This window comes from Eublepharis macularius, chromosome 13 (assembly GCF_028583425.1).
Source record: "Eublepharis macularius isolate TG4126 chromosome 13, MPM_Emac_v1.0, whole genome shotgun sequence".
NCBI lineage: Eukaryota > Metazoa > Chordata > Lepidosauria > Squamata > Eublepharidae > Eublepharis > Eublepharis macularius.
The window spans coordinates 70,331,860-70,356,118 of NC_072802.1; the positions used below are offsets into that span (position 1 = coordinate 70,331,860).

Here is a 24,259-nt window from a genome sequence, read left to right on the forward strand (position 1 = left end):
CAAAGCATGAGTGTGCTCCTTTGCAACCCCCTTTTATTTTGATGCAGAAGAGTTCCTGGGGGATGAGAGACTCCAAACATTAACAAGCATTTTGTTCCGCCCAGTGTCTATGTCTGAAAGGACATTAGTTTATACTTCTGCTGAATTTAAAAGAATTTGGCCCACAAGATCTGTAAAGGCCTACATTTTGCATGTGAATATATAGACAAGGAGAGGTGTGTGCTACTGTAAATGAGTACGTTTACATGCATTGCCCATTTCAGCAGCAGGCCATTTAAATCATATATTGGACGCCGCTTACAGGTAAAGTCAGATGATGGTATATCCTTGGAAAACAGCACTCTGGGTGGGTGATGCAAGCACAGATAGCCTTCCTGTAGACAACTCAAGGACCAGCTGTCACGAAAAACAGAGCAAGCAGAAGATGAACAGCAAGCGTGTGCCTAGGGCAGAACAAAGCCACACATCCATTGTATAAATACTATATTTATTAAATATCTTTACAGTTCATTTAAATGTATTTACAGATACTATTCTTGCACAAATGATACTTCAGACATCCAATTCACGTAACTGCCTTTCAGGTAAGCACGGGTAATGATAGTCTCATTTAACAGGAAAAAAGCACTCTCATTAGATGAGCTATCTTTGTCAGGTAAAAGCCCGATTCTGCTTTCTGTCTGGTTTCCCAAGAGGAGCAACCCATTGCCCAGACTGCAGTTCCAATCACAGTGCCCTTGTTTTTTGCTCACTGCAGACAGTTTTGCCTATGTCCAATCTGGCCCCAAATTTCAGCCTATTTTTAAAATGTATTTTGCTTTGGTTGTTGCAAAAATAGCAGATCTTGAGGAGGGCACCGGATATACCAGCCCTCCCAAATACAGCTAAACTAACAGGGAACCATGGACTTCAGACTCCTTCATTAATATGGGTATTTCACATTAGCCTAGCCAAACCTACAGACTTTGCAACACAACTGCAGGGCATACCCAGCAGGCCAGTCCTGTGGCCGCCACTGCATTAATTAAGCAAAGTTGAACAATGCTATACAAATTGTAAGTCTGCCGTTTCAGCTTTCTTCAGTCTTGACTGATGAATTTAAAATTTAAGAGGACACACAGTGGAATGCCTTCTCCGTGCCATATCGCAACACCAGCCTCGTTCCTGGGGAAGACTACCGTGTTGCATATAGTGGTGAAGGTGATTTTAAGGAGTAGAGTCCTGCCTTTTCCTTTTGTGAAAGATTTGTGCGCAAGCAGCCTTAAGTTCATAGGAAGAAATCTGGTTCTGATATGTTTGAGTGCACATCTTAAAACAAAAACAAAAATTCAAGCGTGCAATAAAAATACTAGTTTTTATAATACAGTATTGCTTTAAAAACAGATGGAAAAAAGCTATAAACTGTACTGGTCTTTGGTGTCCAGTGGGGGAGGGAAAGAGGGAACAGTATCTGCAAATTTTTAAAAAATCAAATTTGTTCATCATAAAAAAAATGTGGAGAGCGACAAATGGCTTTATACATACTGACTGACTAAAAACTGCTCCAAGCATAGCAAGGCTGACAAACTCCACCGGGAGTTCCTGATCAGCCACAAGGAATTATGAGCCAAATTCTCCCACACCAATAGATGATGAAGCGCACCAGCCCAGCACCACCTGAACTTACTGAGAAGGTGTTCCGTGTGTTGAGCTGAGGGCCACCCACCCTCTCAAGTAGCAGAAGGACCAGAAGAAAATTCTGAGCAGGGGAAACCTTCCTGCTCTATGGAGGCACCGTGTCTGGGAGAAGTCAAGGCCAACATGGGAAGAGGGAAAGTCAGCGACTGTTCAGTGCTTATACTAATGAGTAACTGCAACAGCAAATACTGGAGAGTTAATGCAGAGAAAGCCCAATGGAAAGTACTGCAGCGTAAATACATTCCTTCTGTTTGAAGATACTTCGGTACAACTTGTCTAGCTTCAGAACTAAGGGGAATGAAAATGGTTTGTGCAAAGTTATAATTTGCCACATTTAAAAAAATTATCACACTATTTTATTCCATCCTGTGTCCTTTTCAAAAAATCCCACTTTGTCAAGTTTTGGGCAGTTAAGGCATTCTGACAAGGAATTAAAGGTGATTTAAGGGAGGGGATCATGATGCTGATTCTAGGAAAGGTAGATGAACAAAATGGCTCCCAAACGATTCAGCCCCTTCTCACGATAAATGAAATGCCTGTCAGAAGCAAGATGCACTGAAATAGTGACATGTACATGGTACATGTGACACAATTATAAATAAAAGCTTGACACAATTATGCAAATATACAGTACAACCACAAAAAATATTTAACACAGGCTGAGGTAACCTCAAACTTAGGGTTTTTTTAATATAATAATAAACCTGGCAGTAAAAACACCTTTGCGTTTTTTTAAAAAGAAGGTAAGATTGCTTCACTGGCCAAGTTTATTATCTATCTAAACGTCAACATTATTCAACTGCTATATAAAACATGGCTTTTCATTTCTAAATACTTTTCTACCAGCAAAAATTATGAAAAACTGACCAAAATATATATATCTTTACACTATTGATTTTTTACATGAGCATTAAAAAAGGGGACCTTGCAGCTACTGAAGAAAGAGGACTGTGAGTGTAAATGAAAAGAAATGCTGTATTGAAAAATGGCTATTAGATACCTGTAAACATCATTAAAGTCCATTTTGGAAACCCTCAATGCCAGCTACTGAAATGTGAATGCTGCTCATTTCATTTTCTGCGTTATGTTGGTGACAACTGCTGCTGGAGCACAAGCAGATGTGCACTGAAAGACAATGTCAAGTTCCTTAAACCCAGAAGGGAAGATTCTGAGGTGGGGACCATCAGTGTCAACCACCCTACCTCGTCTAGCTTCTACTGCAGCATATAAAGCCCGATCGAATGCCACTTGCACAGGCAAGCATGTGAGCTTCTCAATAGTCTTGCTTCTTTCTGCAGACTTTATTCCAACTGAAAGATTTTTAGAAAAACAATTTCTCAAAGAATCCAACTAGCAGCAACAACATTCTGTGAAGAAATGATGCAGAACTTCCATCAGTACGACAGATCACATGCTTCACTCACACCCTCCCCTACTCTGACTTTCTCACACACACGTTTCACAAACTAATTTTGTTTTTCACCTTTAGTAACAGACGAAGCTCCTGGGCTAGCATTATCTGAGCCAAGAGTTTCATAGCACTTGGAAGCCTGTGAAGAGTTCATATCAACACAAGCCTTCAGCTGTAACTTGGGGCCTCTCAGGGATCAGAAGTGGGCTGCTTCTAGCAATAATAGTATGTCCTCACAGAAAGGAGTTATTCAGTTTTTCAGTAGTACATCTAGCTTTGAATTATGAACAGCCACTTATACTTTGATGCTTAATTTTTTCAGAACCATAACCATGATTATCACACCCCTCCACTGTTACTACGCAATAATTACTACTACATTTTTTAAAAGAAAAGCTTCAAGTATTGAAATTCTTCATTTCTTGCTGGCAGATGTACCCCAGTAGTGGTTCTCGACAGAATCCTCAATTGAATCTTAAAACAGGCAATGGACGCAACACATGATAGCCACTGAGATCAGCTGCGAAGACAGGTGTCCTGCCAGCAGGAAACAGTACATGTGAAGCTGGGAACTCTGGAATAATGCAAGTCACCAGAAAGTTGCTTTCAGCCTGTCAGTCTGTGTACTCGGCTACTATAGAAAGGAGGACAGTGATGTCATCTGGTTTTCCACCTGCAAAGCAAGACACGAAGATGTTTTCATCAGAAGAGCTAGTTCAAAGCACAGTCAAAACATGTATCATGTTAACAAATGGAGTGAAGGTGATCACTGGCAAGCAATCCTAACAGACTCATCACAGACAAGCATCAGGAACATTGCAGGTGTGTCCGGCATCATAAACAGCATGCTCATCCAGCACAACCCACAGACCCAAAAGGGACAGTGGGGTGGGACACAAACAACTGCCCCCACCCCAATTTCCCCTTTCGACTGACTGACTGACTGGCACTCAAGCAGGCCAACTGCCCAGCCAGTTTTTCCCCTCACGTCTGCTACAGACATTAGGGGCAATAAGCAGTCCTCATCAAGTCATTGGGGGTGGCTTCTTTAAAAATTGCAAACAAGTATCTGCAAGGAGCCCTCCAAGTACCCAGAGACCGTGCCTTTGTCTGTGGATGGGCCCCTTTCAAGTGTCTGCGATGAGCATTCACTTTGTCTCTCCTCTTAATAACTTTTAATATGACACATACAGAGGTGGCTAAATGGCCCCAAAGAAGAAAAATGGGCATCGATTAAGGTAGAGGCTCCAGACAGAAGGAAAAAACAAAAGGTAAAAGTGGAGGGTTCTAGAACACAAATGAAAAGGAGAAAGAGCTGCAGAGCAGACATGACAGGAGCTGGTATGCCTCTCTCCTAAATGAAAGACTGTGCTAAGTAGGTGGGAGGGGCCTGCACACTCTCCACCAGTAACACGGAAGGGACAAGCTGGAGGTCCCAATCCTATCAGCTTTCAGCCGCTCTCAACATTCAAGGCCAGGAAGCATGCTCGGTCCTCATCAGGAGATGAGGACACTTTTTCCTTTAATTTAAACTTACAGCTTATGTTTCTGTCCATACCTGGAAGCCTCACATATGTGGGGACTACTATCTTGTCTCGCTGGCCTCATTTAACTGGGTGACTGGCAACTGGCTAGAAGACTTGCTATCTGAGGGAATCTGCAGAAGAGATCATTCCCCCCCACCCCCCAGCAGTGAATATTTTTCCCATGGAGCGCATGAAGTTCACTTGCTATTTCAGTATCATGGAATCACATATTAGCCCAACAAGCATCAGATTTGTTTTAGGTATTCACCCTTGCCCCACCACTCTGGAAGGATAGAAACCTTACCTCTTACATTCAGTCCATTGTCACATGCAAACTGTGCAAAGGGAGACATGTAATTTGGATCATATGCCAGTTCATGAGCTTGCTCAGCAATGCTTCTTGCTGTCTGCTGTATGCTCTCATAATTAGAGTTCTGGATCAACAAACAGAATGAATTATTTGATAGAAAAAATACACATTAAAGTGACTGCCTACTTCACACTCGACAGACAACATAATGAACTGAGACAGCCTGAGCCTCCTTTTCAATTTAACTCGACCGAGAATCTTTACTTTGGGTGAAAGAGAACATATTCAGAATGCCATATAAAGGAGCACCCTCCTCCCACTGCAGCACCTGCTGGGTCAAGCTTTGAGAAGCTACCTTCAACTTAGAAAAGCATCTTTTAAGCATTCTGATAACAGCCTGGCTGTTTCAGTTCTGTGGGACTGTGGCTGAGAAGCCAAGCTTATCCTCGACCTTTCGCTAGCTTCTAACTGTATACAGGATTCCCCCTTCTCTATTCAACTGGGCTTCCTGCTACACAGACAGACATCGAGAAGATACTAATGTCATAAAAAGAACATGCACTCGCAGGAGACTCAGGACACTCAGCAACACTCAGCTCTTTTCCTTAACATGTTCATAATTTCCTCCTCCACATCTTGCTCCTATACAATACTTTAGCTTAATAAGAACTCTGAACATTTTAGCAAGCAAGCAAATCTCCTCTGACGGCATCTCTTCAGAGGTCAATGTCTATAGGATATTCTGCCCCCCCCCTTAAAGCTACACTGCGGTTGTCCTCTGAATATTTGCCCCTCTCTACACAAAGCTGCCAAGATACACAGCATGCACTTTTGGCATCAACCAGTTCCTTAGACATTAGCATGCTTCTCTTTAACTATTTTACATTCACTTGATTAACAGTTCAATCACTGTCTTCTGAAAGAGACAGCAAGACACTCCGCCTCTTCCTATACAGCTAGGACAGCCTAGTGGCCAGCACACCCTGATCTATAGGTTCGGCTCAGCCAGAGCGGTGCAGTGGGTCTGAGCGCTGGGCTAGGTCTGGGAGATCCAGGCCCAAGGCTCTGCTGTGCTGTGCAGCTCACTGGGCGACCACAGGGGACTCCATCACTCTCCCACAGAATTACTGTGAGGATAACATAGAGGAGGAGTGGGCCACAGATGCCATCCTGAGCTCCTTGGGGAAAAGGCAGGCAAAAAAAATGTAATAGGTGCATACTTCAGCAAGTCCCTGGTTCAAATCTTGCCCGGGCCATGAACATGAACTAGTTGGCTTTATTATTAACAAATTCATTTGTGACCTGTTTTTCTCACGAGACTCAAGGCGGATCATAAAACATGAAAAGCAGTTCAAACAGACTGCAAAAGACCAATAAACAATGCAGCAGCAGCAGCAGCAGGACTACAGAGCTGCAAAACGGTGCAAATGAAAGGCTGTCTATGGCCACAAAGTGAATCTGGAAGAATGCCCCGTTTTTGCAAATGCATTAATTTGCTTCTCCAGCAACAAAGCTGGATCCAGTATAAACACGAAGCTCTTAACCAAGTCCATGAACTCGGATCCCATCAAAACTGGGTAGCACAACGTGCTCCAAGACGGCAGCCTAGCTAACCACACGGCCTTCATCTGGTCAGGATTCAGTTTCAGCTTCTTCACTCCTAGCCATTTAACCACAGCAGCCTGGCACTGGTCTGGAGCCACTACAGCATCACCGGGTGATTTGGATAAAGAAATACGAAGCTGGGTATCTTCAGCCTACTCCAAAACTATGAATAATTTCCCTTATGGGCTTTACATACAGACTGAGTAGCATGTAATATAGGACTGAGCCTTAAGAAACCCCACATGGCAGGTTCCACCCCAGTGACAACTGAGCCCAACCCACAAGTAACAAGCCAATTCACACACACGGCTTAATTCCTACTTCTGCTTCCAAACATCTCAACAAGATGGCACGGCCCACAGTGTCAAAGGCTGCTGATAAGTTCAGTAACAGAAACAAAGAGGCTCAACTCTTGTCTACACTCAGACAGAGATCAACAACTAAGGTCACCATCTGGTTCCATAGCCCAGCCTGAAACTAGACTGAAATGTCTCTAGGGCAGAGGAGCTACCTTCAGCTTCTTTAGCTCCTGGAGGATCATATAGTCAGGCATGTTGTCAAAAAGTCCATCTGTGGCTGTCAGAATGATGTCTCCTAGCTGGACGTCAAAGGTCGTACTGTCAGCAGCGTCTGGGCTGTAAAAACAAACATAATGAATATCTGCGTCTCTGAACCATCTTGGGTCAAAGTTCAATACACAGATAACATGCTTACAGTCATGTTAGCCCAAAAGTACAACCCCAAAAACCAACATAATGGATTGTGTTCACATGGATAACTATGTTAAAGAGTTTAGACATTAATGGTGGCGGCCGGGCAGGGGGGGGGGATCCATGTCATTTTTTTTGTATCACCCTCAAATTTCTCGAGTATACCAAGACAAACATGATGGCTTTGTTTAAAGTGCTAGTCATTTGACACAAACAGCCAGGGTAACCTTTTAATGGCCTTAATGCCAAACCTATAAGGAATTCTCTGTAATTCTGCACCTTGAGTGTACTGCTTGCACTTAAGTTTTTTGGTGTTGCTGCCTTGACCAGAGATTCCAGAAAGGAAGGGGGAAGCTTCAGTGCCCTTTGCTAGTTTGCCTTTTTAAGTGACTGGTTCCCATTGGACAGAACATGCTCTTCCAACATTCCCATCTCAGAGCTTGGTGTTCCGCCAAATGGGAGTTCTACTCACTTTGACTGGGCACAAGCCACTGCTGCAAGCTTTTAATACAAGTTGCAGTCACATGCTTCTCCCTGTGTCCTTCAAGCACTTGCTACCTCACAGCCTTTGCAAGATTAGCTGAGTTCCAAGGCAAGACGCTCTCGCAGCAGGACAGCTTCCACATGCTGACCAACATGGAGGGCCCAAGGGGTAATTGGTCTCTTTTGGGAGTGCTGCTGAAGTTAAGCCTCTCTGCATCTTGCCACAGGTGCATGGCAGCTAGAAAGTGGATATGCTTTGCCCAAGCTGCGCAATTATGCATCTTACATACAGTCTGAAAATGGGACAGGACTTGTTGCAAACCAAGCAAGTTCTCTATAGCTAAATAAGTATTTTCCATTGCAAAAAATATACCATACTAGACTCGCTTGACAACAAACACCCAGTCAGCGGGAGAATAATTCTCGTATGTATCTGAAGCCCTAACACTAAAATGGAAAAGTCGAGCATAAGCAAAGAGCAAGGGTGGCCTCTACAAAAGCCTGTCTTCTGCATGCTGTATTTGTTCCACAGTCTGCAAGGATTGCAGAGACAAGGGGAAGTCCATAGACAGAACATCCTACCATGCAGCAGCAGAAGGCACCTGCCCCCACATCCCCTTTGAGTGTGCTAAGAGTGGTCTAGTAAAAAGGAGAAAATCCATTTGAATAGCCTTGTCTCAGGGCTACTTTCCACACTGAAATTTTTGTTGAGAGTACTAAGGTAAAGAATATGCCAGCATGAAGAGGAACAATACCCAAGTATACTTTAGAATCAAGCAATGATTCTAGGTTCAGCTTGGCCCACTCTGTGCCTGACTCACTAGCAGACACAAGCACAACTTCATCCCTAATAAAAGGGATTTTCTGTGCAGTTACTCCCTTCCACTCCTTATTGCACTTGAAAGTTAGCAGGACTACTCTTACTAACTTTCAAGGAGGGAGCCTTCCTAACCCAGAGTTCCTCAGCTAATCACCAAGTTCTACAACTCCTTTCTGAAAAAGCAACTTGCTTGTGTTGGGTGAGTAAAAGGAGAGTCTTTATTGTTTTCAGGAAATACTCTGGGAGAGAGTTGTGGAATGCCTAAGCAACTAGTGGAGTTATGCTCTCTTGTATGCAAGTGTGGCTTCTCCACAGAATTCCCTACAGAACTGCCCAACTGCAGCTGCCCTTTGAGTGATCTGGAGCTGGGGGGAAAGCCAGATTTTTGGTAACCAGGCTAAATTCAGCTTTCCTAAATCAGATCAAAGAATCCCAGATCAGATCCAGGAATCCAGGTCAAGACTTCCAGATAAGTGCAGATTAATCTGGGAAACTTTGCTTCAGCCTAAGGATGGATCCTTCCTGGGCTTCTCTTGCTTTTTCCAAGAGGGGAGGGGGAAGGAGGAGTGAGGCAGAGGCAGGGAGAGCGAAGCAGGGGGTGGGAGGAGTAAGTGGCCAATCTGTACAGGAGCTCTTCTCTCTGCCTGGCTTCTGTGAGTGACACTGGTTCAGTTGGGTTAAATCACAACAGTGCCCCTTGCTTCAGTATGGTTTGGCTGGAATTTGCTGTTTTGACATGATTCTCTGGTTTGATGTTGGTCCCCTTGCTTCGCTTTGGGTCAGGGGAGGGGATTCCATTCCTTTGCTTCAGGTTGGTTCTCTTGGGCTTTCTCTGGGTTGAGTTTGCATTTGGGAGTGCACCTCTGGCCAGTGGCAGCCTTGCCCCTGTGTGGTTCTGCCTGGCAGCCAGCTTGAAAACTTTCCTGCCATAGGGAACAAAGGAGAATGACTAGGCAGCCTGCTCAGGGGGCACCTGGTGGGGGGTGGCAGCAGTTTGGTTCTGTTGGGTTTTCTGCGTGTTATAATAACCTTGCACTTATATTCTGCTCTTCTGGACATATTAGTGCCACACAGGGCAATTAACAAAGACAGTGTCATTATTATCCCCTTAATACAGCTGGGGAACTGAGACTGAGAGGAGTGGCTTGCCCAAGGCCACTATGCTACAGCATCTGGGAGTGTGTCTTGGCCACGGCAGCCTTGTCCTAGTGTGTTTCTACAGCAGGAGTCAGCTTTGTTTCCCTGTAGAAAATAATGGCAGGATAAACTGGGGATTCTATAATCTTGCACAACCGGATTATAGCATCTCACCCAGATTTCAGGGAACTCAGAATTTTTTGTTTCCCTGAAACCTGGATCCAGATCTCCCAGATTTTTTGGGGTGCACATTCCTAAAAGAGTTCTGAACCTTAAGGCAAAGCCTCTTACCTGTCACTAAAAACAACCCCTTCGGCTTCAGGTGGTGCTATTGACAGTTGGAACGGAGTATTGAAGTAGTGCTGCTGTTCATCGGATCGATGTACCACTTCCCCACCTCTGACTACCAAGAAGCCTGAATCCCCCAGGTTTGCCGTATGTAAACGATGACTCGTCCGATCTAAAACTACGATGCAAGCAGTGCTGCTTCCTGGAAGCAAAATGAAAACAGTGGGTCGGGTGGTGAGAATCACAAAAGTCACTGCATGGAAGTCTGAACTTCAGAGGGGTGTAATTAGAGAACAGTTCTTGAGATGCGCATCTTTTGGAGCCAGCAAAATAGTAAGAAACACGCTTCACTGAGACACGGCAAGTGAACAGGCACCAAAATATAAGCAAAGAGTTTCGGCTGCCAATTACAGCTCAGGACGCCAGCAGTGCTATTTATAAACTAACTCCCTAGGCTCTATTATTTGTGAGCCTGGCTAACAAAGCAACGTTCACTTTCGTGATAGGTAGAAAGAGGCCCGGCTTCAATATTATATCCTGCCTTTCTTCCAACCAGGGGACACGACAGCATACAAACTTAGAATCAGACATTTGAGCTTAGCCCAAAAGAAAGCTGGATAGTAAAAGCAGCACACAGTGGATGGTTCTTGCCAGCCTCCAGTTAATTAAAGCCAGACACTGGAAACAAGCAAGCCATGTCAACAGCCTGGCTCCTGCATCGGTCTTCTCAACAGAATTCTCGGAAGGGAGAAAATCTACAGCCCCTCTTAGGCCTAAGTGAATTGGGGTGGGAGTCACAAACCCTACTCCAGCTCAGATGCTCTGTTCCTAGGAACGCTTGTGGAGAACTTGTGCTTCTCTTGAAGATGAGGAAAGGTCAAACTCAGCTGGCCAGCAGCCCATACAAGAGGACACCTTGGCAGCCCACAGTTCAGTTAGCGACTTCTCACAAAACAGCTGCAGTATAATTAGAGACAGCAGTTCCAGCAAGGTCTGAAGTACGCTCTGCAGATGATGTTCTTGAGGTGTGTAACGAAAAAGGACTGATGCCTCCTAGATGGCAGAGCTGAGCTAAATATATCTTGCACATTTAAAGAGACCTCCTGGCACACAAGCCAAGATCAGGTGAGAGGCATGTGTGCCAGGCAGTCAGTTGCGCTTACTGGGCAAAAGGTTGCTAATTTCCTTTAGCATTGCTGGTTCTCTGCGTCATCCATACACAGCTAAAATTCTATCCCAAGGAGCCCCACAAGCCTCCCTTCTTCCAAAAAGAGCTATACAAAGGCAAGCAGCCCTGTGCAAGCAGATTTGCCTTTGACCAACACCATCAATAATTTTCCTGACATGAAAATGAACAGACAATCCCAGAATGCTCACGTTATTCCCAAGGAGCCCCAAGGCAACATCTTGCAAGTGTACAGCAAAAGTATTCCAAGTTAACAGGATTGTCAGCTCACTTGCCCAAAGATATCTGCTACAGAATGGCTTCTGCCGCCACCACCAATGCTTTGAGCTTTATTTTTACCATTAATAATAATCTGTACCTTTTATAAGGCACCAGAACAGAATAAAAAGGTTAAAACAGTTATCTACCACACCCCAACATAGGTTAAAAATTAGTCAAAAGGTGCTAGTCAATGGCTAAAGCTCCAAAATTAACATTTGTGTAACACTCTTGGACTCAAAGTGTTCAAAATGCTTCATGAGATTCTTAGTAACACTTTTTGATAGCTCCACATCAACCCTGTAAGGTAGGTCAATAATATGATCCCCACATTTCAAATGAGATGATGTCCAGAGAGTTTATGTTTATAGAGGAAGATCATTCCCAGCTCATGCTCCAAACAGCCACCCTATAGAGGGTCTCAAAAGTAGTACTGGTGCAGCTGGCTGAGAATACACACCCAGTTGCTATTGCAGAAAGAAGAGGCCTGTTGCTCTTACCAAGCAATGGTACTTTGTTCTGCAGCAGCTCACAATAGCTTGCGGTGAGAATCCCAACCGGATTGCTGGGTACAAACCGTCCTTCCTTTACTAAGCGTTCACAAGTGCGCATCAGAGTCCCTGAGAACTGAGAAGGGTCAACGCCATAGTCTCGCCAGCCACCAACACCATCTGCGACACCTAAAAAAAACAAATTCTATAATACTAGTTGATTCTTCAATATTGATATAAATATTTGCAAAGCTGCTAACATTTACTTTAACATCCTAACTCACTCCCCTGAAGGAGAGTTCCTAAATTAATCACTTCCCCAATTCAACATGCCATGTGAGGATCCAAGAGGTAATCACTTCTGATTGCTGAAGCTCCAAATAAGGATTAAGATTAAAACTAGTCCTGGAAACACTGGTGCTGAAGCCAGCAGAGCCAGTCTAAGAGTGGGGTGCATCCTCATGAAGACAGCCACCGGTAATTGTTTCTTGGGAATCATTTAGGCATAACTGCCACGTTTCAAAACATCTTGGAGATGTACCCACCAAACAGAAAGAGCAGACATATTACCTACAGAGGCAATTACAAATCTGAGGTCACTTTGCTTGCTTTAAGATGATCATCTGCCCCAATTTAAGAGCTTCAACACTGAAGCATAAGCTAAGAACATGTTGACAGACAACATTATAGCTTTTCACAAAACGTAACTGTGTATTCAACTGAAATTCAATGTTGAGTCAAAGAAGATGCTGAAGACATTTAAGATGCACAACTTTCCCCATCCAAACATGCAGAACTGGGCATTTTGCCGGTTTCCATTAAGAACGCTACCAGTACAGCTACCAATACAGCTACAGAATCTTATCATGGTTGAATAAAACCCCCAGAATACAATGTTTCTTCAAACATTGTTCTTCAGTGCTGCCAGGCATTTTAAGCAAGTGCTGCATTTCCTACTGCTAAAAGGAACAGCAGCAGCAAGGTGCAACCCATTGCTGTAATTCTGTAGTTGAGAAAATAGCTATTTGTCCACTTGAACAGAACACCAGGAGGATTTAAGTATAGTGTAACAAGTAAAGCTATTTAACAGAGAATTCTTCCAGAGTCTCATTAGTGCAACACAACAGCATCAGAAATATTCTCTAGGGTATTATCAAGCCTCTGCAAATCTACCTACAGAAGCCTCTAGGGTAAAATATCTATTGCTTATTTTGCTCAGGAAGCATTCTGCAGCCTGCAAGAGTCACAGTTTGTCATTTTAGGGACCGAGATAAGATGATGTTAGTTATTCAGGACACAGAATGACTCACTCTTTTCCACAGAGAGCATCTGCTTAAGGAAAAAAAGATTTCCTTTGGAACAGAAGGCTAGTAACCTCTGTTCAAAAAGTGAAAATTAATTTTGTACATGCAGTGAAATGTGCTAATCTGTAGAATGCCCTTCATCTGGGATGCCAGCTGAAATAGAGATGGAAGGTTTATAACTCACCTCAGCATGAACTATAAGCTGTCAGCAAATTACAGCCAGACTCCACAGACATTAATCAGATTTCTACCAAAAACAATGCACAACTTAGATGCTTGTTGGCCTTTTTTTTTTAAAAAAAAGCCTGTAATACATGGAAGGCAAACACTGGTATCAATTCTGGCAACAGAAGCACAAACAACTTGGAGTTCAGAGTGCCAAGAAACACGTTTGCTTGCTTCTTCAGGAAATGCACATAAATCCTCTCAACAAGATGCTAATTTCTCTATTCGAGGTTTTTAAAAGTATACATAATTGTAAAGGTGAACGAAGATACCATTTTCTTGCACAACAGCAAAGAACAGAGCTTGGTGTGGCAAGTCTGAAGGCAGATACCAGGCTAAAATGCATTTAGGACTTGGTCTGAGTAGTGTTTAGCAGAGAAACAGAAAAGACAGACAAGGAAGCCAAGAACATGCTGGGCCAGAGCACAACTCCAAGACTTGTTTGGGGGGGAGGGGGAATGAGAGCTTGGTGATGTTATCAGAGCTCCTTGTAGCCCCATCCCCTGAAAGCACCAACAGCCCCACCCAATTCACAGTCCTGTACAGGCATGCAGTATTTCTTCTCAGTGTTCTCAGAATGGGAGTGGGTATGGGAAACTGCCAGCTGTATGCACAGTGCCGCTGCCATGTCTCCAAAGAGGAACAGGCATTGCTGCCACTGCATGTCAAGCGGAGCCAACTCTGTGGCCACCCTCCCCCTTTATTTGTCAGCACATCAATATCTTCACAAGTCATTGTTAGGTTTCATTCGGCACTTGGGGACAAAAGGCTGCCTACTCTTGCAATGGGCAAGAAAAGCCTTGTTTGTACACTGTGAAAACCACTCCTTTCCAGGACTGGACAGCAGTCCACCACCATCCTGGCAAACATATCAAATGCATCAGCCAGTAGTATCATTGCAGCAGTGACGGTTCTGTGCCACAGCAGGAAACTGTACCTAAGCTACCCAAGACCTGCATTTTTAAGGAGGGTGCTGTGCATTGTAAATGGTCTTAACAAGACTCAATGTTTTTTCTTTCTTAGGCAGTTTAATACAGAAGAAATATAAACTCAAGATGATAAGAACATTGTTTAGACTAAGATATCTGAAGCGCTAACCTGCCTCTGTGTTCAGGTTATCTCAATTTAGCCAATCTGTATGTGATTTATGGATATTCCAAGTTAATCTTTGCAGCCAAATGCTAGCATCTACCCACACCTTCCCTTTCCACAGAAGCACCACACTGTACTATGCAGATATTCTAATTCCTCAACAATTCAATGGTTAAATCACACACAACCCTCTCTTATACATACAAGCACACATGAACTTCTGAATCTATTATTCCTCAAGGCCTGAATTGCTCCCCTCCATGCTACTAAATGGCAGTTCCTATTAACCAGTTTTCCTTCTATAGAAAAGATACTCTAATGGTCTCCAGAATTTCTGCTAGGTTATATGCTGTGTGATTGTCAGGTATAGCAACACCGGCTCCTTGCCTGCAGTCAAGCAATGCAAGGACCAAAGCAAACTGCATCTCATGAAATAAAAGCTAGACATCATGGGCTGCAGGACAGGAGGACACAGTGAGGATGGCAAATGGACATGATACTGGCAGCAACCTGGAAAGCAGCCCAGCAGCATCTAAATAGCTATATAATATTCAACTTCCAGGTTTTACTTTGACAAGGAGACACAGAATTGATGCTAACCTTTACTTAGGTTACTACAAACAGTAATTCTGGTAATGTCCAGTAATGTCATCTGGGACTCATTCTCAACTCCTAATCTGATACCTGCCTGCAATCACATTCCACCTGTGTTCCCAAAGCAAAATGCCACTGGCTTGCAGTTACTGAGGACCCCTTTCTTTTTGCACTGCTTGTTTCAAATATTTCCTTCACAGAACTAAGTCACTGTGTATATCGCTCCCCTATCCATCCAGCTTCCTCAAAGTCAGAACTATATAATTATGCAAAATAGTAAAGAGTCAGTAGCACCTTTAAGACTAACCAACTTTATTGTACTATATAATCCTCTTAGCGTCTTTCTGACGACGCACTTTTATCTTGGTGCGCCTGCGCGGGCGCATGAGGATAAAAGGGTGCCGTGGCAGTGGAGGGTCAGGCGAGTCTGCCCGGCCTCCGGCCGCCGGGCTATGTAGCCCAGCCGGAGAAGGGCCGCGCAGGAAGAGTGACGCACCTGCAGGTGGAGCCCAGGCGACAGGGCATGACCAAAGCGCCCACCGCCCTGGAAGGCCTGCTGGAGCCGCGGCGCGCCACTCTCGCTGGAACCGGGGTGACGGGACATGAGTGATGTGCCTGCCGCCCTGCGAGGCCTTCTGGAGCCGCGAAGCGCCGCTCTTGGCAGGGATGGGGCAGAGCCGAACTGCCCACTGCCCTCAGAACCCCGCTGGATGGCTCTCGGTGGGGACAAGGCAGAGGTGAAGCGCCTGTTAGCCTCGGAGCCCCGCTGGAGGCACAGCAAACTGCTCTCCACGGGGACGGGGTGACAGCAAAGCACCTGCTGCCCTCTGAGCCCTGCTGGAGCAGGGCTGTGCCACTCCCAGTGTACAGTGTACCCCAGCTCCAGCGGGGTTCACAGGGCTACAGGCACGGCACCCCCCTGCGTCTCAGCCGTCCCCAGACCCCCCCCCTTGCCTCTCCACCTGCCAACCCTCCCCAGACCCCTCCTGCCTCTCAGCCCTCCCCAGAACCCCCTTGCCCCTCTACCTGCCAATCCTCCCCAGACTGCTCCTGCCTCTCAGCCCTCCCCAGAACCCCCTTGCCCCTCTACCTGCCAATCCTCCACAGACCCCTCCTGCTTCTCAGCCCTCCCCAGAACCCCCTTGCCCCTCTACCTGCCAATCCTCCACAGACCCCTCCTGCCTCTCAGCCCCCCCCAGACCCCCCTACCTGCCAGCCCTCCCCAGACCCCCCCCCCCGATGCCAGCTGTCCCCAGCCCCAGCTTTCTAGAGCCCGTTGTATTTATTTGCACAACGGACTTTGTTTCTAGTTGAAGCATAAGCTTTTGAGAACCACAACTCTCTTCATCAGATGCATCTGATGAAGAGAGTTGTGGTTCTTGAAGCATATGCTACAATGAAGTTGGTTAGTCTTAAAGGTGCTACTGGACTCTTTATTATTTTGCAACAACAGACTAACACGGCTAACTCCTCTGGATATATAATTATGCAATTCAAAGGACAGCCCTACATACTAAGCCTTTTTCCTGAGAACAATCTATTAGCTTCTCATGATCTACCCTGGCAACTTTCACAGGCCATTCTTCAACCTGTACAAAGTTTTTCTAACCTATGCAACAAACTGTAGTGCTTGCATGAGTGAATTTTCTTACGGAGAAATACTTTAAACTAAACCTGCACTAAAATTTAGAGGTACCATTTGCACAAGGAGGTGGTCTGGAACACAGGCAGAATGAGACAGGTGTATTACTTGGCACCAGAAACAGGATGAATTCAGCAGTACAAAGCTTCAGGATTATACACCGAGATTAATTACCATTTACCGTACACTGAGAATAATTACCATTTCTCTTTTGCCAATCCCAGAAATAGACATCTGGGCAGAGACTGTAACGGGAGAAAACCTCTATACCTTAATTCTGGCCAAATAACATGCAAAAAAGAAATTTAGGGTTTTTGAGGATGAACAGAAATCATATACATTTGAAAGTAGTATCAATTAGGCAACCACATTTAAGACTTGGCTACATGAGAAAATGTGCAAGCTGGGAATAAACAATCTTACTAAAAGAATTGAATGCATTAAATGGACTCAGATATTTGGTGCTAAAATAGCACATTTCCAAACAGCTATGCTCCAGTTCAGTGTGAAGTGTTTCTACTATCACTTCCAAAACAAGGGGGGGGCATGTTTGACAAGGATGGTTCCCAGAGACTGCCAGTCTATTTTATCAATCAAGTGGCAAGATCAGTCTTACGCCATAGACCTCAAGACCCATGGGCCAGGGGTTAAGGTACTACAAGAAATTCCCCACCATCTTGATAAAGTGTATTTAGTTGTTAGACCTACTGTAGGTAAAGGTAATCCCCTGTGCAAGCACCAAGTCATTGCTGACCCATAGGGGGACGTCGTATCACAACGTTTTCTTGGCAGACTTTTTACAGGGAGGTTTGCCATTGCCTTCCCCGGTCATCGACACTTTACCCTCAGGAACCTGGGTACTCATTTTACCAACCTTGGGAAGATGGAAGGCTAAGTCAACCTTGAGCCGGTTACTTGAACCCGGCTTCCACAAGGATTGAACTGAGGTCGTGAGCAGAGCTTGGGCTGCATTGCTGCAGCTTACCACTCTGCACCACAGGGCTCTTAGACCTACTGTACTGTATTTGACAGACTGTGTGCTGTGTGATAGTGCACTCTTCCCTGTGCTTTGTATTTTGCTCCCTATCCTACTCCTTTTGAAACCATCCACCATTTCCCCCCTTTTTTTCTATAATAAACTTTTTTATAGACATTTTTTGGCTTCCTTAGCATAATACATTTGTCTGGATCTCCTCCCTCCATGCCAGATTGCCTGGGCACTTGTAATTTGCAACGGGTATTTTCCTGGGTTTCCACCCCGTTGCTTTTGTTATTCCACTAGGACTGAGCTGGAAGGGCAACTCCTCAGCGGGTCAGACAAGATGTCCTCCAGAGGTGCATGATTGATGGCAGCCAATTACCAGGGAAGCCTTGGCCTAAGGGAGTTTCCGGAGAGGACAACCACCTTTCCCCCCTCCTAACCATAACCTGTGTACTAAGACGTAAAGTTCTGATGGACAGGTTATTTTAACAGCTGACATGTTGGTGTGATTGTTAGTGCTTAAAAGGATATAAAAATAGTTAACATTTTACAGTCTGCTTCATTGTTGTTCAATACAGAACTGAGACGTCTCTGATTTGTCTTTATCCTCTGTTAGCACTATCCTCTGTTAGCACTATCCTCTGTATAGTGCTATTTTCTGTGCCATCACAATGACTAAAAAGTTTGGAATGTCATCTTTCTTGAGCACCCACCATAGAATTTAACATTACAGTTATAAAAATAGGACTGAAGAAAGCTCAGGCAGCATCTGTTTGCATACACTGTGCATTCCCTGCTTACCCTGTGGGGAAATCCAGCATCTGGCACGTAGACTAACCTGAATATCTCTTGCTTCATTATTTAAAAACATCCACTTCACAGTTACATATGTAAACATCTATCAAAGGCCTTAAGGGAAGACTTTTACACTCTACTCAACTTGCTTTTTATGTCCCAGATCCCCCAACTAGCGCTTTAGTCATTAACTAAAGGATTAAAATGAGAATAAGTGACCATATTTCAAATATGTGTAAATAAGCTGGACTTAGTCTTACAGTATATATCATGTTTCATTGCGAGAGAGATACTGACCGATACACTCTCAGCTAATTTCCCAAAGAAGGACCCTCTATTATTTGCACCAAACCCAAGTTTTACGTTCTGTTTTGCAAGCTTTGCTTGGTTTACATTTCCACAAGATGGTCTTCACAGACACAGCCCCAATCCAAGCTACAGAAGAAAATCTCTTAACTTCGTAAGGAAAGAGGAACAAGACAGGGCAAGTACAAAAAAACCTTCACTGCATTCCCCATCTTCGCAGCTAGGATTTATCACCAGTAAGGATATATGACTCCTTGTAAAATATGCAAATCCCTGTGAAGATACTCACATAGCAGGCGAAGAAGTTGATATGTAAACTACAACCCTATGCTATTAAAGTTCCCTAGCAATGAAACTGGTAACTAATGGACCAAACCCACCTATTTCAGGCAGCAAAACGTTACAGCTAGTACTAAAGTAAGGTTGTCTGAGACACAAATCATACTACTACTTAGCATCTATAGAGCAAGTACATTTCAAATATTCAGAAGATTTATCATACATGTTCTGTAAACTTTAAAGCAGGAATTTCAGCAGGATGTTGGCTACAAGTTTTACCTCTTCCTTTCTTCAGAGCACAGGAGTCCTGTTAGGTAAGCTCTTACGATCATCCCCATTGTTCTAGAAGGGAGATGGAGTTTGGGGGAAATGGCTTATTTTAGGTAGAGATGTGAACCAGGGGTCTCTTAATCACTCACTACACCAACTCTGCAAAGGACATAAATCCACCCTTCTACAAGCTCGCAATTCTTGGCACAAGGCACATTTCTCAGATGTCAGTTATTACTCAACAGATGAAAGTCGTGTAGTTTTTTTCTAAATGCTGGTCAAACAAGGATAGACTTTGAGCTTGGACTGATCCCAAGTACCCATGCAAATTCTTTCCACTGCATGGGAGCGGCCCATGTGGCTACTCCACACCCACATCCAGCCCACACAGGCTCACAAATGAAAGGTTTAGAACTTGTGTATCAAACTACTTGGCACACTCACGTCTTCGAATGACTAATATAAAAAACAAATCAGGACTGAAGGAAAAGTGAAACATGCTTAAGGCTCATTCTGGGCTAAACACATTAGAAATCTTTCCTATCAAAAAGTCTAATAATGCCAAGTAGTTCACAACTGAGCAAAACAAAGAAAAAATTGAAGAGGTGCAAAGGAAAAGTGAAGGTAGAGCATACAACACTGTTGAGAAAGAGGATAGGATCACCGAAGAATGCATGTGGGAAAGACAAGAAGATGAAGGATTTTGTAGAGAACCTAAAGCCTCAATTCAATGCATTAAAATTTTGCTTTAAGTTTAAGCAGTGAATTGTATTTTTTCTCCTATAGATTTCTGGAATCCAAAGAAAGGAGGAGGAAGAAGCCAGACATCAATCAAATCAGTGAGATAAAGTTCAGAGTGAATGAACGGCTCTTAATGCTTCAGAATGCAAATTTATCTTCAAGCCTCTAGTTAATGAGCAACACAATTGATCAAAGCTACAGAAAGTTACTTCAGTCAAAGAACAGTTCACTCCTCCAGGCGTCTCCATGATGCTACAAGGCTGCTGACATCACATCATGATGTTAAGGCAGCATAAAATCCTGCAGCGCCATTTACTGCAGAATCCAAAGGAATGCGCACTTCAATTAGCTCTTCAATGTCAACTCTATTCACCCCATGTTTCCTTTTCAGTCACAGTACTGAAAGATGAATGCCACAGGCCATCCCCCTTCCATACGACCAACACTGATCTTAAGAACCATCAGTCTGGGCCACATTTAAACACAAGGCACCTCAAGGGCTGTATCTGATTCGAAGATTATGACTCAAGAACAAAGATGGAAAAATGTATTGTTTAAAGAAATCAGTACAGTAATATTTTTCACCACTCTTCTGTAGTATGACTACAACAGCGGCATATGGAAGTGGTCTCTCAAGTATAAATTTCAACAGTTTCAAAATCAAAAAGAGTCCAGTAGCACCTTTAAGACTAACCAATTTTATTGTAGCATAAGCTTTCGAGAATCAAGTTCTCTTCGTCAGATGCATAGTCTTAAAGGTGCTACTGGACTCTTTTTGATTTTGCTACCACAGACTAACACGGTTAACTCCTCCGCATCTATGAACAGTTTCAAAGCAACTGATGGATTAAAAAATTGTTTGCCCACTATCCCAGGATAATTCAGTTTCTAAATACCACCACCATCGTAAGAATAAGATACCAGAGCAAAGCCTCACTGTTACAGCCAAGTACAAACAAATCAATCACAAAGAACTTTTTAGAAACATAAATTTACAGCATAAAGCTACCTATACTATCTTGCATTCACCCAGAAAAATTCTTTCAAAGGCTGCAGAGTCCACAAAGGGCCTATTCTCAGAAGGTTTTCTCTTTTTGTTCCTGAGACATCTGACACAGCACTACATTATAGATCTGCAGCAAGCCCTGTGAGCTATAGGAAACTGGGTGTGGGAACTGCAATTTGACATCTGAAACCGTTCTCAATGTCACTTTGCTTTTCACCTGACAAGGACACAAGGTGCACAGAAGGCAGGAAGTATCTGCTCCCTAGGGGATGTGAAGGCCTAGGGGAAAAAAATTGAAAATCTTGGGGAACACAGGAAAAAAAGACTATGAAATGTTCTTTTCTGGAATGAGTGAAATGCTTTCTAAGACAAAATATTTCATATGAAGCATGGAAATTCTTATGTAAGACAGTATTAGATAATAATCAGTAAATATACTGTGGACATATGCAATATATTTCCATGGATATGCTGTACAGTTTACATATGAACAGTTTGGGCATCCATGTATCTGAAACCACACTACCAAGAATTCAGTGTCTGCAATATTCAAAAGTTTTAAGTTGATATCCAAACATGCTGGAAGTCATAGCGTGACTGTATATGAATCTTTGTCCCAAAAATACACTTTGTTTACTACTGACTATATATTAATATTGACATTTTCCCTATCACTCAGGTGACAAAAACATCTATGTGCTAAGGTACCATAAGGTGCAGTAGTTTAGAGCTCTCCCTCAAGAATTAGGGTTAAGGTAGAAAGCTTAACTTGTAGAAATCTTGTAGAACTTGCTTGTATAAACTTTGATTGTAGAAAACTAAAGCAATTTTAAACTGTAGTCACATGCCAAATACTACAGTGTTATATGTTAAGTTACCAATGCTGTGTTTTATACTATTAGAGCAGTAAGATTAGTTAAGAGTTGACAGGACAGTAACTATTGCATCTCTTTTAATCCCCACCCACATTTCTTTTTTCAAAAAAACCCAGACATTTTTTTTTCATGGCTTCAAAATATCTGAAAATTTTCCATCTCTACTGCTCCCAACAGCTTGTTTGCAAGGAGAGGCATTCTAAATGGCCTGAAGGAAGGATTGCACAATATGCTGCTTCTTTTAAACCTGGGAACTACTGGGCCTTGGAGATGCCAGTGTGCTACTAGAGACAGGCCAAACTACAAGGCTTTGCCCCTCGTCAGGCACTCTTCACCCTAGACCACAAGGCAGTCCGTAAACGGGCCTACCATGTCATTATGTGCAAGCAAGGAAGGGTGGGCAGGCGGGTGGGCGGACAAGCAGGCCGGCGCCAGCGCCCCCCGAGCCCTGCCCAGCCACTCACCCAGCACATCAGCCGACCGGTGCCTGGCCACGAAGCAAGCGTCGTCCCCGTAGCACATGCCCTTCTTCAGGATGCCCTTGCGGAAGTCCTTGCCGAAGCCGCAGCTGGCCGTCACCAGGCTGTAGTCGCGGGAGTCCGTCTGCGAGAGGCCGCCCAGGACGGCCCGGGCCACCAGTCTGCCATAGGAGAGGACCGAGAACATGGTGCGGGGCGCCCAGCCGAGCCACCGCAGCCCGCTCTGCACCACCAGGGCCGCCCGCAGACCCAGCGCTCCCGGCCGGGGCCCCTCCAGGCGCGGAGGGGGCCCCCGAGAGGCTGACCTTGAGCCCCGGCCGGGCGCTTCTCCTCAGGCGCTCCGGGCCGCCTCCGCCTCGCGCCGCCCGCCCATCCACCCCCGAGGGGGACAAAGGGGCCGGCTCGGCTCCGGCCCCCGGCCTGGCTCGCTACCCGAAGCGCTTCGAAGCCGAAGGGCCGCAGCGCCCTCGCCTAGCCCTCCCTCCGAGGCCGGGAACAAAAGGCCTCAGGCCCCCTCAGCAAGGCACTGCGAGGCCAGCCCCGAGCGAGGCTCCCCTCAGGTTCCCCTCAGGAGCGGCGGCGGCGGCGGCGCCCCGAGGCGCGCGCGGTCCCGGTCCCGGTCCCTCCGCCCCCGCGAAGGGCTCCCTCAGCCGCCGCTCTCGGTCACAGCCGGCGCCTGGCCCGCCCCCCGCGGCAGGGCTCCTCCGCGGCCATCGTCGCCCCTCGTGTGCTCGGCCCAGGCGGCGGCGGCGGCTCCCCGGGAAAGTCGCAGGCGGGCAGGTCAGCTCCGCCTCGCCACCGGTTGCGAGCCCGCCCGCTTTCGCCACATCCGGGCCTTCACGCAAGCCAGGGCCTCTCGTCGGCGCCCATTGGCTGCACGCGCCCGCCTCATTTGCATAATGCCTCTCCTCTCAAAAGAAGAGAGAAGAAAGCGCCCGGCCGCTCTCCGGGTTGGAGGGAAGCACGCGACGAGTGTAGACTGCAAGTCCCGGCATGCAACGGAATGTTTTTTTTAGAAGACGGTTGGCATGCTGGGAGTTGTAGTACTCTGGCCACGAAGACCATGCGGGTTTTCCAGGTCACCTTGCTGTCGAGGGTGATAACGCTATTTAAGACTGTTGACAGCTAAGCTAAGCTAAGGGTTCCTATAAGGTCAAGTTTTCACAGATTCAACTTTCTTCCTAACGGGAAGGCAACACTTTCCCTGTAACAGCGTTAGGTAAAAGAGATTATGACTCTTATTTCAAGGTCACAAAGAGCTTGGATGAGTCACAGCCAAGCGCCCCCAGGTGGATTTCCTCCAATTTTTTCCCCTGCCACTGTAATATTTTCAATTGCAGTTTCTTCACAGCGATTATACAGCCCTCCACCCTTTTCGGTTTTTCTAAATCAGAAAAGTAGACGAACAAAGGTCAATAGATTTATTTAGATCAAGATGGGTAGCCGTGTTAGCCTGTCTGTAGCTGATAGTTTTCAGGAAGTTCACTCAGGCTAGTTTCAGGGACATCGCTTACCTCAAACCCCTCTAAATTGCCTGAAGCTACTACAAATAATAATAAAAATATGTAGACTTCAAGATGGATAGCAGAAAAGAGCAAGAGTCCAGTAGCACCTATAAGGCTAACAAAATTTGTGATAGGCTGTAAGCTTTCGTGAGTCACAGCTCACTTCTTCAGATACCAGACTTCAGATTTATTTGTATCTTTACAAATAAACGTAAGAGACTTTAACTTATGTTTGCAACACTTGTATGAAGGGACCTTAATT

The 24,259-nt window shown here is 44.9% G+C and overlaps 1 protein-coding gene across 2 annotated transcripts; it reads right to left on the reverse strand.

The window, feature by feature from the left end:
• Positions 1-466: 466 nt before the first annotated feature.
• PPTC7 (protein phosphatase targeting COQ7) lies at positions 467-23,256 on the reverse strand. 2 transcript variants are annotated; one of them, XM_054996479.1, is made up of 7 exons: positions 22,798-23,256; positions 22,478-22,653; positions 11,912-12,091; positions 9,971-10,169; positions 7,041-7,164; positions 4,919-5,048; positions 467-3,761 (listed from the first exon to the last, which is right to left on the reverse strand). In XM_054996479.1, the coding sequence occupies exons 2-7, from the start codon at positions 22,533-22,535 to the stop codon at positions 3,703-3,705; spliced, it is 750 nt and encodes a 249-aa protein (XP_054852454.1). In that variant the 5' UTR covers positions 22,536-22,653; positions 22,798-23,256; the 3' UTR covers positions 467-3,702. The 2 variants fall into 2 exon arrangements, with proteins under 2 accessions (XP_054852454.1, XP_054852453.1); XM_054996478.1 differs by having other exon boundaries at positions 22,478-23,256.
• Between the last annotated feature and the right edge of the window lie 1,003 nt (positions 23,257-24,259).